Below are 16761 nucleotides of genomic sequence, written 5' to 3'. Positions count from 1 at the left end.
GAACCCTGAAATGCCACTGTCCTTTTATGTGTATAAAGAGGGAATGTGTGTGCCATGGAGAAAGAGAACCGGACTTTTTTTCCTTGGATTTTTAATACAAATTTTATTCATTTTTTAGCTCTGTGCTATGTTGAAGCATCATTTGGCACTGATATTCGATTCATTACTTTGTCTTCCAATCAGAATTAATCAGACTTATGTCTGATTATCAAATTAGCAAGTTGAAATAAACAAGTTTGTGAAATTTACTCAGAAGAAAGATGTGGTGGGGAAGAGTTTTAGGTGCACTCTGTATGCTCAGTGAGTGGAGAGAATGAAAAGTTCCGTAAAAAGAGGAAGAAGCTATTGCTTTTGCAGTATACATTAAGAAGATAAAGCGTGGTCTCCGCCTTTAGGAGTTTTTCATTCAAGTGAGGAGACACAGAGATGTGTCTCCTCAGCGAGGCTGTATCAGAGGAGCAGGCTCAGATGGGAGAAGTGGCCTGCGGGGGACAGTCTGCGTGCCGTGCTCTGGGCAGGCGTCTGGCTGGGTCTGGAGGGAGCGTGGAACCTGGAACAACAGAGGAAGGAGAACGTGGGGTGTCAGGAAAGGGGCGTAGCTCACATTGGAGCCCAAGTAAGTGCTCGGAATTGGCAACCAATTCTCCGGTTCTGTGGAGGGCAGGAAGGAGGCTTGGAAAGAGTAGAAAATCCACATTGCAAGGTGGTGGGACTTGGGTGTGAACAGGTAGCGGGTAGCCAGGTTCGAAGCGCAGAATTTTGTTACACCGACTAGTCTGTGACTGTATGGAGTTATTTATTGTGTAAAAATGAGGATGCTCTATTTGAGGCGCAAAACACCGGCATGGCCGGAAGAGTTGGGTTTTGTTAGTGTGAGCAGTGGGGGGCACATCTCCAAGGCAGGGGGAGAGTGCTCATCTAAGGAGGTCAGCGTGGTGGCACGGCACTAGGTGGGTCCCAGGGCTTTAGCAGAGGGCGAGCAGGGGAGGGGAGGGGCGACGGAGCCGCATCCCAGAGCGGGAACTGGCGTGATCGGGAAGGTGACTGGCTGTGCAGACTGATTCTGCAGTTTTCAGTGCGCCTGGGTCTGGGTCCCATGAACACCCGGAGATGCGTAGGGCTCAGTTTCAGAAACTACTTCAAGGTGTTGGTGGGATGAGGTCGTTGGGAAAATCGGGCCCGAGGTACAGAGTTCTGCTTTATTGGTGTTCCCTTGAGCAACTCTCTAAAAAGCCCGTGTTTTATCTGGGGCATTATAGGATATATTCTTATCTGGAGCCCAGGGTTTGAAACTGTATTTCAAACTTGAAAAAGGCAGACAGTTTCAAAAGGCCCGAGGAAAACGTTGCTGTTCAGAAAGGGTGAGGCAGCGATTCTCAGCCCAAGCTGTGCATCAGAACCACCCTGGGAGCTTGAAAAAAACTCTGACATCCGGAGAGGTCCAGGGTGTGGCCAGGGAGCCACCCTCCTTGGGTCGTTGCTGTGCGTGCTCCTTACTCAGGTCGTTCCGATGACCGGAAAGGCTTGAGAACCACGACATTTACACAGAGGAAATAATTTGCGATGAGCAAGCAAGAGTTTCAGGGACCGTTTTTGAGGTCTGGTTTTTTTTAAATTGTCTGTGGGGCATACATTTTTCTCCAGCTTTACCACAAGAGAGAAAACACTTAAATTCTCTTACGAGAGATGTAGTTGGACGTTGGGAAGGACTTTCTACCCAACCGACTGGACACTTTAGGAGGGAAGCCGGGAGATTTGGGGCAGGCCCTGTGTGCACGACTGCAGAGTGTGAGGAGGCAGACCGTTTGAGTGCGGCCTGGAGGAGCGTGACGTCCGGGGAGAGGACACAAGGAGTCTCGAGACCCCGCTAGCCTGCGATCCACCGTGTGGTTGTCTCCACGTCCCCTGTCCCCTTTATCTGTCCCCTCCATGACCCGCGGCACCGTGAAACTGTGTGCGTGCCTGCCGTCTGTTTAGCGGCCAGCCCCGTGGGCCCCACAACTCCGTCACTAGTTTCTGTTTCCGAGGCACAGCCGAGTCTCTTTAAATGCATCCCCAGTAGCTTGATAATTGTATGTGTTAAGGGAGACGGGTGAAAATTAGTCTAAGACTTAATGATGTGCAATCGAGTTCAGACTGATAGCTTTCTGCCCCTTCCAGGAAATGTTCCGTGTTGTCAGTGTTCCTGTTCTATTGGCTACTTGTAACATTGGCCTCGGAGGTCGGCGATAGGTCCTCCTTACATAGTTCGAGGAAACGCTGGACACCGTGATTGAAGACTTTAGACAGAAAACAACGCCATTCGGTCAGAAACAGCATGAAATGTCTGTTCGCATCTGCACGTCCTTCCCAGTCTAGCAGGAAGGACTGAAACATTTGTCTCTTATCACTGAGAACTGCAATGTCATGTCTGGGTTATGCCAGCTTTGCCTGTTATTGGGCTGTTTTCTGAATTTTTACTGCGGCCGCTTGAAAGGTGTTACCCAGAAGTCCCGAGACTTCTGGAGCTTCAGGTGGACAGGACAGCTCGTGGCTGTTTGGACTCCCATGTCAGCGGCTTGGCATGGCCGGCTCCAGTGCCGTCCAGATCTCCCTCCTTGGTCAGGGTCACTGTTCTTTTGCCCTTGCTGCGGGTCCCTCACAGAGATGCCCAGGGGGCTCAGGAGGCGGGTAAGGAAGTGCTTCCCGTTATCTGTGCCGGAGGGGTTGCCGAATTAGAGCTCACTCGGTTTTTACGAAACTCTGTCCCTTCCCTCCCCTCCTATCCGCCTGCCACCCAGAGCCAGGGGCGGGGCGTGCGCACACCGCGTCTTCCGCAGTCTGTCGGGAGCGTTTCGGTCCCATTGCGTTCTGGCTCAGGAAGGTGGCTCATCCCGCAAGTTTTATTCCGTCTGCTTCCTTCTTGTGTGTACCTGCGTTGTCCCCGTATCGTCTCAGTCCCAGTAATAGGTAAGGTCTACGTTCTTTTTCCAGGAGGTTCATTTCTTATGTTCTCTGAATAATGGCAGTAGCTTTCTCACGGGCTTCATTATATTGTCCTGCTTCCGTTTACTCAACATAGCAGCCGAGTGACCCTGTGTGATACGCCGGAGCATGCCGCTTTCCTGCTCAGACTCTCGTGTGACTGACTGTCCTTTTCAGGGTACAGCCTAAGCTCCTTTTCCTGACTTATAAGGCCCGGCCCTCACCTTGCCTTCATGGTTTTATTTAACACTGTGTTTCAGGGTTTTCTTTCCTTATGAACAAATACAATTTTTTCAAGGCTTTATTCTTTTTCAAGGCTGTATAGTATTTCACACAATAGTAATGTTGTTACCATGTCCATTCTCATGGGTTATAGAGGTTATTTCCAGGGCTTTGTTAGTTTCAAACAGTGCTTCAGTAAATATTGTTGCATATATGCCTATATCTGGCTATGTGAAATATATCATTTTTTGTATTTCACGTTTTTCTCTGGGGGGGAAATTTTTTTTTCCGATTCTATAATCTAGAGGTTTCTTTAGCCAGGGTCTGTTTTTGGTAAATCTCTCAAGTTTTGTCTTTCTACAAATTTCTTTCTTTCTTTCTTTTTGCCCACTTTCCTGTTTATACAGTTCTCAAAAGGCAAACTTTTTTCCAAAAGTTTCAAGTATATTATTCCACTGTCTTCTAGATTTCATTGCTGCTATTGAGAAGTCTGTAGTCAATGTGCTATATATACACATATATACATGTACATACATATGTGTGTGTGTATATATATATATAGTGATTATATATATTTATCTATTTTCCCCTATGATGCTTTTTATAGGTATCTATGTCTTTTCGTATGCTGTAACTTTATTATAATGCTGAGATCTTGCTTGAGTATAATTTCTGACTCTGAAGATTCATGTTTTTCACTGCTTTTGGAAAATTTAATTGATTTTTTTCTTCTAATATTATCTCCATTCTTCCCTTGTTTTATATATCTATCTTTCTCAGGTCTAATCTTTTAGAACTTTAAATAGACTTATCACTCTAGTCCCCATTTTTTAACCTCCCTTATATTTCTCTTTTTTGTGTATCTCTCTGCCTGGTTCTGTTTAATATCTTTTCTGTCTGATTCAGTTCACTCTCTCTCTCTTCAGTTGTATATAATCTACTGTGTATTCATCTACTGAGCTTTGAATTTCACAGATTATATGTTTATTTCTTGAAGTTCTAGCTATTTTCACAATTTGTCTTTTAAAACTGAATCTCATTGTTTATGTTTTGAGTCCTTAGTTTATTCTCTAATTATTTAAAACATTCTTACTATATACACTGTTTTAGATGATTTTAATATCTTCAGCCTTTGGGGGGGGGAGGTCCTAGTTCTTTTTGTTTGTGGTGGCTGATGGGTTCTGCATGGTCGTTCTGAATGGCGAACTCATTAAGAAGACCCGGGTGTGTGCATCTCCTTCTCAAGGGCAGACACACTGGCCTCTGTCACTCACGTGCCGGAGGGTGGCCTCCCTCCGGCATCAGAGGGTCCGTTCCAAGGCTCTGCAGCAACAAGGACACCTCAGTTACAGCGTGTCTCCCAGTGGGTGTATTTGAGCTTTCAGCTACATTTCTTCTACATTTAATTTTATTGTAACTTGGAGGTATTCTGCACAAAACAAGATGCATGGTTTAATGTGGTTCTTTAATGTTTTTGGTTTTTAGTTGTATTTTTTAACCTTTAAAATCAGTTTTTAGATGTTCTAGTAGTTATTCTTGACATAAGTCATACCTGTTCTCATTTTGGTAAGTTTGAGTCATTTTATAGTTAGTACAGTTTATTCATCAAGTGTGGCTTATTTCACAACAACTGAGACTCTCATATCCAATGGTGACCAGAGTCTACTCTACTTCCAATTACACGTCAGACAAGAAAAACTTTGACCCAGCTCATTCTCCACCTTGCAGCTGTTTCTTAGTACAAAATGAAAATTACTTAAAATTTTGTAACTACAATGAGACTTTTATGAGGTTCATAATTTTACATTTCTGAGGTTTCAAGTGAATGCTATATTTCTTAAAATGTATTTTGGTTCAAAGAGTTAAGTGTAATGAATACCGTGACTGTGTAAACACTTTTATTTATTTAATCCTATATTTGTAGACAGAATCTATCCACATAACAGTCTCAGATGCTAGTCTGAGACCAACTTACAGCATGGCCTCTCAGCTGCTCTGCTTTGTCGGGGAACCGTAATAAAAGCTATTGCTTTAGGATGTGATGAGCCGCTCCGTGGAATTTCAGATTTCATATTAAAAAACCATCTTTCTGTAAGCAACCCATGGACTTTTTCCTCCCTGTGTGCTTGTGTAAACTTTTTTGTTGGCTTTTAATGATTGGTATCTGAAAAACGTCAAAACATTGATTCTCAGTTGTAAGTTTCTTGTCGCAGATTAATCAAGATTGAACATCTGCGGTACGGCATTGCTTTCCCTTTTTTGTTGTTGTGGATTAAAAAAAAAAACCTCTCGTGAGGGGCCCTTGGGACAGATGGCCCCTCCGTGTTGATGGTTCGATTACCACGCTCACCCACAGCTTCAGAGGAGTGCGAAGGAAAGAAATTGCTTTCTTTGTCAAGGTGTTTTCTATCCAATTCTCACCCATTAGCCCTGTTTGGCTAAGTTTGGGGTCATTCTATATGTTTGGAATCACTCTATCAGGTGATTGATGAAGGGTTTCATTTTATTGTAATAGGTCTTGTTTAACAGGAATGGAAAAGGGTGTATCTGAGCGGCTACCAGTTATATTTTCAAGTTCTTTGAAGGTTCCCTTTTCCTTACCTTGGCTAGAAGTCACTTGCATCTGAGCAAAAAGAGCGTCATTGTTTTGAGGTGCGATGTTAATCGTAGATAATTCTGGGAAGGCTCGGTGAGAAAGGCTGGGCGTACCCATCGAATGGCTGTTGCGGTTTTCCAGGAGGATCTGTCCAGACGATCCTCCCAGGGGGGAGGATCACAGTGGGGTTGTTGAGTTGGGTGCTTTTGCACCACCGCTTGGGAGATTTTTAAATCGTTCTTTGTTGTTGTTCTATGACAGTTGTCCCCATTTCCCCCTTGGCCCTCCTCCACCTGTCCCACCCCCTGCTCCCAGTCAGTCCCTACACCGCTGTCCGTGTCCGCGGGTCATTCGTACGTGTTCCTTGTCCAGCGCCGTCCTCTTCTTTCCACCGTCGCCCCCCCCCCCCCCCCCCCCCACANCCCCGCCGCCCCCCCCCCCCCCGCTTGCACACATTTTTAAGAGGTGAAACAAACGGACAAATTTCCCAAATTGCCTGCTTTTTATTCTAAATGGGTACCTTATATACAGCAATAAGTAGAGGCATGACTTCTGCCAGGTTTTTTTTGCACCTGGTTCTAAAATAAAACATCTTAAAATAATGATTTCATTTCCTTAAGGTTTTTGTAGATGTAAGTGAAACACCAACAGCAACTGTTCTAGGTCGAGAGAGAGAGCATGGATTTGAATCTGTGAGCAGTTAATATCCTTTTGTAAGTTTCCTCACACGCAAGAAATTCCTAACTATTGCTCAGAGCAAGTCTACATGCAGGGTTTAGGGCATTGTTTATGAAGATTGGAATATCTGGTTAGCTGAAAATATCTTCCTGTGGGGAGCAAGGAAGGTTTCTACACTTGTGAACACACCCGGGGCTACTGTGCGCCCGACGAACGAGAAAATGAGAGCGGGACAAGGCAGAGCGCTGGCGCTCGCGTGAAGCCTGCTTTCTGTGCCGCGGCGTATTTCAGGAAGGGGGTCTGCTAGCGAGAGGAGTGCCCACCCGAAGTCCAGTCCCGGCTTCCGTCGTTAGCCGCTCCAGACGTGGGTGTGCATTACAGCCTCTGAGTGTGGGGGCAGAGAGAACCTTAAAGGTCCTTTCTCATCCCAAATCCCTGTCATTCTGTCCGTACCCAGGGAACCCTTTTTTTTTCAATTCCAAAAGAGAGAGAGAGAAAAAAAAACAGGCCTTAACTTATTTTTTACGTTCACAGTCATCTCTCTGTAGTTCAAACGGGAACTGATTGCTTAAATTCTCTGAAAAAAGCATTGTTGGGAGGCACGAATAACAGAACAAGAGTTATAGTAATGATACTAACGATCGGCACAGGAACGGCTTTGGGAACGTTTCGGTGACATTTTTCTTGCCAGAGGTCCGTCCCACCTGGATGCCGTGACTCTCTAGCCTTCCGAAGATACGCCTTTTTGCTAAATCAAATATGTCTGTAATAAAGACAATTCTGAATGATTCGTTGTTATACTTTAAAGGGTGTGTTTTTAGCCACCCAAAAGGAAGTTCTTTACCACGTGACACGTATGCTCACCATGGTGAGACACACGATCTCTCCTACTAGTTCTCCACGTGTGGCCCTTAGGTCACTAGCGTCAGCGGCACTTGGGAACTTGTTTCAAAAAGCGGTTTCTCAGACCCACCTTTGACCTCTTGATTCAGATACCCTGCAAGGGGGACCCAGAGGTCTGGCATTGAACAGACCCTCGAGGGAACTCTGTCACAAGCTGAAGTTTGAGAACCGCTGAAGCAGGCCTTTAAGAAGATGCTAACATTCTGTGTTATTATCTGTATGTTGATTTTAAAGTAATTTGTACAAACACCTGACTGTTTTATTAAATCACATGGAATCTGAATGGAACAGTTTTTAGCAATGAACTTGGTTTTGCTTCTGTGGCTGCTAGTCGTCGTGAAGGGGGCGATGCTGCACGGTCTCTGGTGGTGTCTTTGGGGTGGATCGGCGGACAGGGGGTTGTCTGGTTGGGACGGGTGGCCTCTTCGCCAGTGCTGTGAGTCTGGGTCAGTGGGCGGTGTGCCCAGGGAGAGCCGCAGGGGGTCGGACTTCGGGTCGCCGGCTTCCCCTCGGCCCCCTGTGGCCCTCAGTGAGGAAGGAGTTTTCCCCTAAATACTTCCCTTTCAGTCAGATTGGATATAAAACTACAATAACTCATATGTTAGCAAACTATTGTGGCCAATATAGCAAAATTGTGATTCTGTGCATGTGATATCTGCAAGATGGCAGTGTAGTCTTCACACCCCCACGCAGATCAACAGTTAAACGGGTACCCATGGGTGAAAGCGGCCTGGGAGAGCGCTGGAGCCCACCCGTGGAATGTGGGCAGCGTGGCGGGACCAGAGGAGGAGGCTTCGTTTGGCATGCCCCATCCTGTCTCCCAAGCCAGCGTCACTCAGTGCCACGAGCGAACGCCCCCACTAGAAGGAGTTTCCCCTTCAGGGAAAGAGCACTGGGGTGAGTGACTAGACCCCCCCAGCCCTCTGGGGCGCCACACAAAGGTTCGGCTTTGGTGTCACCCCACCCAGAGCCCGGCAGGTGACACGGCAGTGCAAGCCGAGAGTGTACGGCTGACGTCACTGCTGCTGCTTGCCCTGGCCTTGTGCTGATGCACCCAAAGGCGCTACCGAAGACCCTCTCAGCCTTTGTAGCCTCAGGGGGTCCCCTGCAGCTCTTACAAAGGACCACACAGTTGTAGATGCTGTGGACCCCAATGACATGAGCTCAGTGACGTGAGCTGACAAGCCACCACACTGCTCTGGACCTGGTGCCACCCCTGCCCCAGCACTCGGTGCCCTGTTCACTCTCGTATTGCCCCACCTGCAGGGGGAACTCTTCCCTTACAGAGGTCAGCCTGTGAAATCTGGAAGAAATGACTGCTCGTGCAAACGTGCAGACACCTGGTCAATGCCACCTGGCTCAGAAGTCAGGGACACATGACTCTATGAGCAGAGTACAGGTGACCTCCAGGGACTGGTCCCAAAGACAGGGAGATTCAGGAAATGCCTGGGAGGGAAGAAGTTCGAGGTAATCGTTCTAATGGTGCTTAGAGCACTGTAAGAGAGCATGGGTGAGCAGTTTGAATATATTAGGGAAACAGTACAAGAACAAAACGAGAAGAGCCACAAAGAGACAGAAAACGGAAGTGAACCGGACGCAAGTGTTGGGGCTGCAGGATGCAGTGACCGAGCTGAGCAGCTCAGGAGAGAGCTCCGGCGGCAGACCACGCCGAGGACAGAGCCTGGGAGCTTGGAGACGGGGCGCTTGAAAACAGTGGGAAAAAGCGTGACAAGAGATGGTGAAAGCCTGCAGGTCTTGTGAAATACCATTAAGACAAACCTTGTACATAACGTTGGCGTCACAGAAGGAGAGGGGAGGGAGAAAGGGGCTGCAATCTTATTTAAAGCAGTAATTTCTAAGAGCTTTCTAAACCTGGGAAGAGATTTGGACATCCAGTTCACGAAGTTAATAGTGAACTCGAAAATTTCAATCCAAAATGACCTTCTTTAAGACCCATTATACTAAAACCATCTAAAATTAAAGACAGAGCCCTGGCTGGTGTGGCTCAGTGGATTGAGTGCCTACTTGGGAACCAAAGGGTCGCTGGTTTGATTCCCAGTCAGGGCATATGCCTGGGTTGTGGGCCAGGTTCCCAGTAGGGGGCACATGAGAGGCAACCAACCGCACATTAATGTTCCCTCCCTCTCTCTTCCTCCCTTCTCCTTTCTCTGAAAATAAATTTTTAAAAAATCTTAAAAAATTTTAAATTAAAGACAGAGAATTTTAAAAGCTTCAAGAAAAAAAAATCTGTCCTGCAAAGACTGCCAGCAGGTTTCCCAGGAGAGACCTTGCAGGCCAGGAGAGAGAGGGATTATGTGTGTGAAGTCGGGAGAGAGAGAGAGACAGACAGACAGACAGACAGAGACCAAGAATACTGACCCAGTAAAGCCATCCTTCAGAAACAGTGGTGGCATGAGGACTTCACCAGGCCAGTGAAGGCTGAGGTCGCCATCACCACTGGACCTCCCTGTAGGAAGTGTTGAAATGATTTTTTTCAAGCTGAAACAAAGGCTACTAACTGTGAAGACACGTGAAAAGAAATGAAGGATACTCACTGTAAAAGGAAACAGCACGCCTGTAAAGTCAAGTATATGGTCAAGACGTGGAAACAACATAAATGTCCCTCAATGGATAAATAAAGACAATGCGATTATATATATATAACAAATATATAAAATATTTCAGCCTTAAAAAGGGTATCTTGCCATTTGCAACAACAGCATGGATAGACCTTGAGTACATTATTCTAAGTGAAATATGTCAGACAGAAAAAGACAAATAGTGTGTGGTCTCATTCGTGGGGAATCAGAAACATTGACCTCAGAGAAACCCCTGGTGGCTACCAGGGCCGAGGGGTGCGGGGAAATGGAGAGAAGTCGGCCAGAGGGTGCCAGTTTTCAGTGACAAGACAAGTAAGCCCTAGGAACCCAATGCACAGCGGTACCATGTGTATTCTCGAAAGTTGCCGTGAAAGTAGAGCCTTAATGTTCTCACTGTAACAACCAAACAGAAATAACACATCAGAAATTATGTGAGGTAGAGGCTATGCTAGCTAACCGCAATGTGGTAAACATTTTCCACATATACGTTAATGAAATCATCACGTTGCACACTTTAGACTTACACAGTGTTGTGTGTCCATTGTATCTCAATAAAGCCGGGGAAAATATCATTTTAACTGCAGTTAAAATTTCTGGCTCTTCAGGCTTTTCCCCGTTACAGCCTGTGTAGAAAATTTTTACGAGGACAGGGTAAACTTGGACAAACAGATGAGACCCCCTTCTCCCTGACCTTTGTGGACAGGGGGAGGGGAGGGTGGGGAGGCAGAGAGAGAAGTGGTCGTGTCCTTTTCAGTACCCGCCTCTGATCACAGACAGAAAGTATTGTTCTTCATAGACAAGACCAGAACTTGAGCTGCCTAATTTCAAAATTACAAATGCTCCATTTCTTTTTTTTCTAAATATTTTATTTATTTATTTATCTTTAGAGGGGAAGGGAAGGAGAGAAGGAGAGAAATATCAATGTACGGTTGCCTCTCGTGAGTCCCCTGCTGGGAACTGGCCTGCAACCCAGGCATGTGCCCTGACTGGGAATGGAACCGTGATCCTGTGGTTCGCAGGCCCGCACTCAATCCACCGAGCTACACCAGCCAGGGCTCCATTTCTTTATCTTGCCTTATTTCTCAGTCCTGCAGTCTTCAGATATATACAGGTTTTTCTACTGAAAACATAATTTTGAAATGCACTGGCATAATTAGGTGTAACATTTAGTACTAATGGCTTTAACAGGGGGAAAAAAGCCACTTCCCTTTTCCCCAGCTTCAGATCAGCAAATCATGTGTGTAGCTACTTTTCTGTTTAAATTCTCTTTCCGTCGCACACGACTGACAGAAACCTCAAACCCTGGCAAACCCTACCAGTGTTTTCTTGCACCCAGGCAGTGGGCCGATGGTGGGGAAGTACTGCATTATGGCCGTGAACTCCTGGGTTGGAGACACCTACTTGAATACTCAGCAGTGCCCGAAACAGCCACCTCCTACCTTCCTGAGCCTACAAGAACCCCTCCGAGCAGGGAGCCTTGCTCCTCCTACGCAGAAAATAATTGGCAGTTACTTTTACACACAACATTTGCCTTTGTGCCGCTCACTCTAAGCCCTGGATTCCTACCTTCTCTCCTCTTCTTTGCGCTATAACAATGGGAAACACTCTCCAGCCTCTGCCCGAGGCTCATCGGGACCCTGCTCTTCACACCTCCTCGGGGACAGTCTGCCGCTCTGGTCTGGCTCTGTGGGCCCGTCAGTTTTCATTGCCATCTAAACACGTTCCAGTCTGCAGCCCTCTAAGAGGAAGAAGGAACACACACGCCCAGCTTCATCTCTCTCCTTCCGCCTTTGTGCTCTTGGCCGTGCGGGCTTTCCACGCGCTCCGCCTCTCTAGTCCCAGTCCCTCCTTAAGCTTCTTCAACCTGCCCTCTACTCCTGTGCTCCACATGCGGTTGCCTGTTGTGGCCAGAGCCTGGCTTAATGTTTTGCCACGTGTGCTGGAGAATTGTGTAGACACGCTCTCTTCCCCTGACTTTCACAACACACACACTCTGGCTGTATTTTCACACATTTCTGGTTGACTTTTCTCATTTGGTCGGGGTGGCCATCCGCTTGAGCGCTTTTTCCCATGATGCCTCAGATACATTTCAGGTTCTCTAGTCTGGCCTCTGCCTCTCCAGGTTTATTCCTTGACATTCCCTCTCCTACTCTGTGTTCTAGATATATTGCTTTTTTATTTTTCGGTTGCTAAAATGTTTGAAAAACATTATTTTGAACTTAATAAAGCAGGAGGAGCCAGCTCATGGTAAAAATGTTGATCAGTAATTATCGAGTTCCAGAATTAAAGACTTCAAGAGATGCAAGAGATGCAAGTTCCAGAATTAAAGACTTCAAGAGATCCCTTCTGGGATATGTCTTTAAGGAGCAGTATAGAATTGTGGGGATAATGGCCTGGAGGTGATTTTCCAGGGCCCGGGGACACAGGGTGATGTCTTCAGTTCACTGAGTCCTTTCCCTGGAGTAGACTTGAAATCTTGTCATATTGCTTGTGCTTGTTACTTGTATTGTCTTGGGCTTTCAAAGGCTCTTTCAGAAATTGTATTGCCCATTGTACACCATCCTTTTAAAGCGCAGGTTCAGTGCTCAGAAGGTTATATTTGACAGACTTAAACAATAAGTATTTGTGCAAAATATTTATTCTTGCTAATTAATAGCACTTTATTTATTATACTAAAGTAGAGAGGTGTTGTGAAAAATAATGAAAATAAATAAAACATTGATTTTTATATATGAGTAACTAGCATAATATATTACAAAATTTCTCTGAAATGCTCTGAAAATATCAATTATATTTTAAGTAAGCTTGTTGCCTTATACCTACCAACTTATGTTATTTTAAAAAATGCTTTCTAGATTTGCAAATGTGGGATTTCGAATCTGAACTTTGATATAAAGCAAACATTATTACCGTGTTAAGATTTTAAATGGAAATTTAAGGTCATATATTTGGTCCAGTCTTTGAGGGCTAGAATATGTTTAATTACATATTTAGCACATTTATGTTTTATTTTTCAAATTATAACCAATATGTTAATGCAGTTAAATTTGAAAATGTGTGTTTTATAATCTTAAAATTTTAAGTATACCAAAAAACCTGTTGCTCAATGAAATAATGATTTTTAATAATCTGTTATTTTATTTCTTCTTATTCCGAAGTTTATTGAGTCTTAAAAGATAAAACTATTTAATTTTGATCCTCGTCCACTGTAAATGTTTAAAGAAAAACTTAAAAATTCTTTAAAAAGTAGGTTTGACAATTTCAAGGGTATTTTATTGACTGTTTCTGTAAAAAGTTTTTTTTGTTTTTGCCTTTGTTTAATGGCATGTATCAATTATTTGCAGATCCGGTGGTTTTGTGGAAATTCCCAGAGGACTTTGGAGACCAGGTTGGAATCACACACTTTTTAAAAAGCTTTGGGAACTGGGCTGTTACGGTTGCTGCTCCGTCGCTGCTTCTGCTGCTGCTGCTGCTCCGAATCAGTTGCTCTAAGTGTTTTCTCTTGGTCAAATCGGGAAAGAAAAGCCGCGTGTGAGAACACGCGTGGGAAGTCGTTTCCAGTCCCCCAGGGCCTGGGTGATGAGGAAGGCCTTAGAATGCAGCTAGTGGGAGCTGAATATTTGGTTTTACCATTGCTTTGCCCTCTTTAAAACCTATCGCTGGAGGACGTATTTGGGGGCATTTAAGGTTCTGCCCACCGGAAAGCACTGACCGCGCCCTGCATGCTGAGGGCCTTCCTGTTGCTCGCTCTCCTTAGAAGTGGCGGGGACGGTGGCAAACAAGCGCTTGGTTCTCCCATATTTTTTTAGCTGAGTCCTTTACCTCTGTAAACCGAACTGACAGTACTTTCTTATTTTAAAATAATCCCCGTCTGTAGCTTTATGTTCCCCAAAGAAAATGAGAGACTCTGGAATGAATTTATTCCGTTGTATTTTAAAGTATAGCCCAGTTCCTTCAGTGTTTATTTAGTATGGCCAAAGTGAGTAATTATTCTGACATGATGTGTATACACATCATGTAAAAATAGCTTAAAAATTTATATTATAGATTTAAAAATTTATATTAGATTTATCATTTTGAAGTGAATTATATGATATGTGGTTAAAAATACAAATTTAAAGTAGAAATGAGCACTTTTTATGGAAAATGGTGAGCAGTTTCCTTTTGGTTGTCTGCAAAGAAGTGGGTTAAAGCAGTCCTTGTCACTGTTTATAAAATTATCAAACAAACTTAACCGTAAGATAAATTCACAGGTATAATGTTCATACTTGTCATAATTCCCAAAAGTAAAAGCTGATAAAAGGCTTTGTTCATTCAGAAACCACTGTACAAACACATGCCTGAGCATGCTAGGAGAGTAATTTTCTTCATGTGAAATAGGCATGTAAGACCAGGAAATTGCACCAAAAATGCAGGTACTCGGGCCCCTTGAGTCTTGGGGGGTCTAGTGTAAGGCGTGGCCGTTGTTTCACGTAAGAAGACGGTATGCACTCGTCATCTTTAGTCTTTTGGAGAGAGAAGAGATTTCGCGTGTATAAAAGAAACCCCTGCGGTGAAGGCATGGTTTGGACGTAGGAAGTTTAATCGGGTTTGTCCCCAGGTCAAAGCACTGCGGGCTCAGTCGACCACTTTTAAGTCCCGTTCTCCCCTTGGTCTTCTGAGCCCTCTCTTGCACACTGACCCGAGAACACACCGCCTGGCCAAGGCTGTGTGTGGGGGGGCGTGGATTCCAGCCCGTCCGCCGCCCCGAGCGCCCCTCGGGGCCCGAAGCCCCCTCGCCTTGGTTCCCATAAGGGGGCAGTGTACTTGCTGAGCTGCCCCGAGGTGGGTTTCTCAGGGAGGTTTCTCAGCCAACTCGGCTGTTCCTCTTTGTGACCGATGAACTGGAGGTAGGGACTTTTTAGTAGGGGCTGAATCGTTGCTTTGTTTTCCATGTTTGTGAGCTCAGTGGCATGTTAATAAGCCCTCACAAACCCAGTAAGAGACTAAAGCAATTAACCGAGTAGTGGAGAGAAACCCTTGTAACCGTCCCCCCCCAACCCCATTCCAGTTTGGAGCTGTCCTTCCTGACCTTTCGAAGGTTAGCTCTGAAAGAAGCTTTAGATTCCACTGCGTCTAATGCCTTGACTTGATGTCCAAAGAAACCAAACTTTATGTGGGAGTCTGGCCAAGGGCCTTGAAGAATGCTTCTGTTGTGCGCATCTTGGTGACTCTTCGGGGCGCAGCAGATGACAGCGCGCCCTCTGTGTGTTCCTCACTCTTACGTCATCCCGCTCGCTTCCCAGAGCTAAGTGTCTGCTTCTCCCCAGACAGCCTTTCCACGGGACTGAGACTGCCCCGGTGGCCGTAATTCTTACAGGCCTGTTTCTTCGGCTCTTCCCGTGGGCGGAGCACCGTGCGCACCATTTGCGTCATCTTCAGGCTCTCCCAGCACGGACAGTGACGTCCCCGAAACTGCCCAAGAGCCTCGCCGGGGAGGGCAGGCTTGTCCGTCTCAGAGGCAGGAGCCTTTAACGGCTGAGCCATGTGGTGTCAGTGTACACCCTCCTCACTCATGCGCTCCGGACATTTATCTCGATGGGGTTTTTCTCAGTCTTTGTCATTTGAAAACTGCATGTTACTTAATCCAAAGACAGGACATCCGTGCCCTCTGGCTTTGCCTCTGTGTGAGTTTCCCCCCACAGCTCAGCCACAGTGGTGTAGAAGGCCACAGAAGGGTGTCTCGGGGAGACCGCTGCTCCTGCCGCAGTCACCGCCGCCGTGGTGCCTCCCGACACCCTGGCAGCTCTCCACACGCCCGCAGTGGCCCCTCGAACCTGCCCAGGAGTCCAGGGACCCCCGATCTCCACTGCACAGCCCTGCAGAGTGCCGGCTTTGCGTGGCCAAAGCCACACCGCTGGGAGGGAGCCGAGCCTTGGTCTGAGCCAGAGGCCGTGCCTCCGGAGCCCCGGGGTCCGAAGAAAGACCTACTCAGACCCAAGACTCCCTGCTGGTGCCGTCAGGGTAAAGCTCAACCTTCTCCGCGGGATCGGGTCGCTTGTTTCAAGTCCTTTGTTTACACCTTTAGCCTCCGTTTCTCCGTCTGCCTTTTTTCTCTATGAAAATGTGGCCTGGTCCCATAGTGCACATTCGGTCCCATTATACGCCGTTCATTTACATTCCGCCTTTGAACGTATAGTCTCTCCGTCTGAAATGCTAATCTCCTGTGCGCCCCCGCCTCCGCCTGCCTTTCTGTCTTGGCCTAAAGGTCGTTTCCTCCAAGAAGCCTTTTTTATGTCCCAGGTCTGGGCTGAATGGACCCCTGGGAGTCCCCCCGCCCCCCCACATTACGGCCTTTGTCAGATCTGCCGTCCCTCTACTTTCTGTTTACCTCACTGTACTCACCGTCTCCGGGACTGGCGGTAAGGAATCATTAGAAAAGAGGATAAAATTTTGACTCTCATACAAATACGTGCAAGATTTTATTTTTGTTGAAGTTTTTTTTTAACTCATTAATTGATGAGGATACCGGTAAACTAAAACACCCTGTCGGAAGGAGAGTTCAAAGCCCCACAGTGCCGCAGACACATCAGGACGCTGCGACACATGTACCGATGCAATGCACTGCACGCAGGGGTGCGGAGGAGGGGGACCGTCGCCCCTCCCTCAGACGTGTCTGCGACAGGTACACTCGCTTTGCTACCATGGATCTGCAGCTCGGAGTCACGCCGCAGTTTCCAGGTGCTGAAAGGCACAGAGCCCGCAGAAGACTGTGTTGGACACTGAAGACGGTCCTCTTTGGGTCCGTTTCTGTCTTTC

The 16761-nt window shown here is 46.3% G+C and overlaps 1 protein-coding gene across 3 annotated transcripts in view; it reads left to right on the top strand.

Moving 5' to 3' along the window:
• DENND1B (DENN domain containing 1B) overlaps positions 1–16761 on the top strand; it is a 139035-nt gene that overhangs the window by 21583 nt on the left and 100691 nt on the right. For 2 of the 3 annotated variants that reach the window (XM_037070462.1, XM_037070461.1), the window contains exon 3: positions 13308–13351. The exons of the other annotated variant lie outside the window; for it this stretch is intronic. In XM_037070462.1, the coding sequence (XP_036926357.1) occupies positions 13308–13351 (44 nt within the window). The remainder of the gene's footprint in view (positions 1–13307; positions 13352–16761) is intronic. 3 annotated transcript variants of the gene reach the window in all.

This window comes from Sturnira hondurensis, unplaced genomic scaffold, assembly GCF_014824575.4.
Source record: "Sturnira hondurensis isolate 20B ecotype Veracruz unplaced genomic scaffold, ASM1482457v3 Scaffold0018805, whole genome shotgun sequence".
In the NCBI taxonomy this organism is placed as follows: domain Eukaryota; kingdom Metazoa; phylum Chordata; class Mammalia; order Chiroptera; family Phyllostomidae; genus Sturnira; species Sturnira hondurensis.
This window is presented reverse-complemented; position numbering and strand designations above follow the sequence as displayed.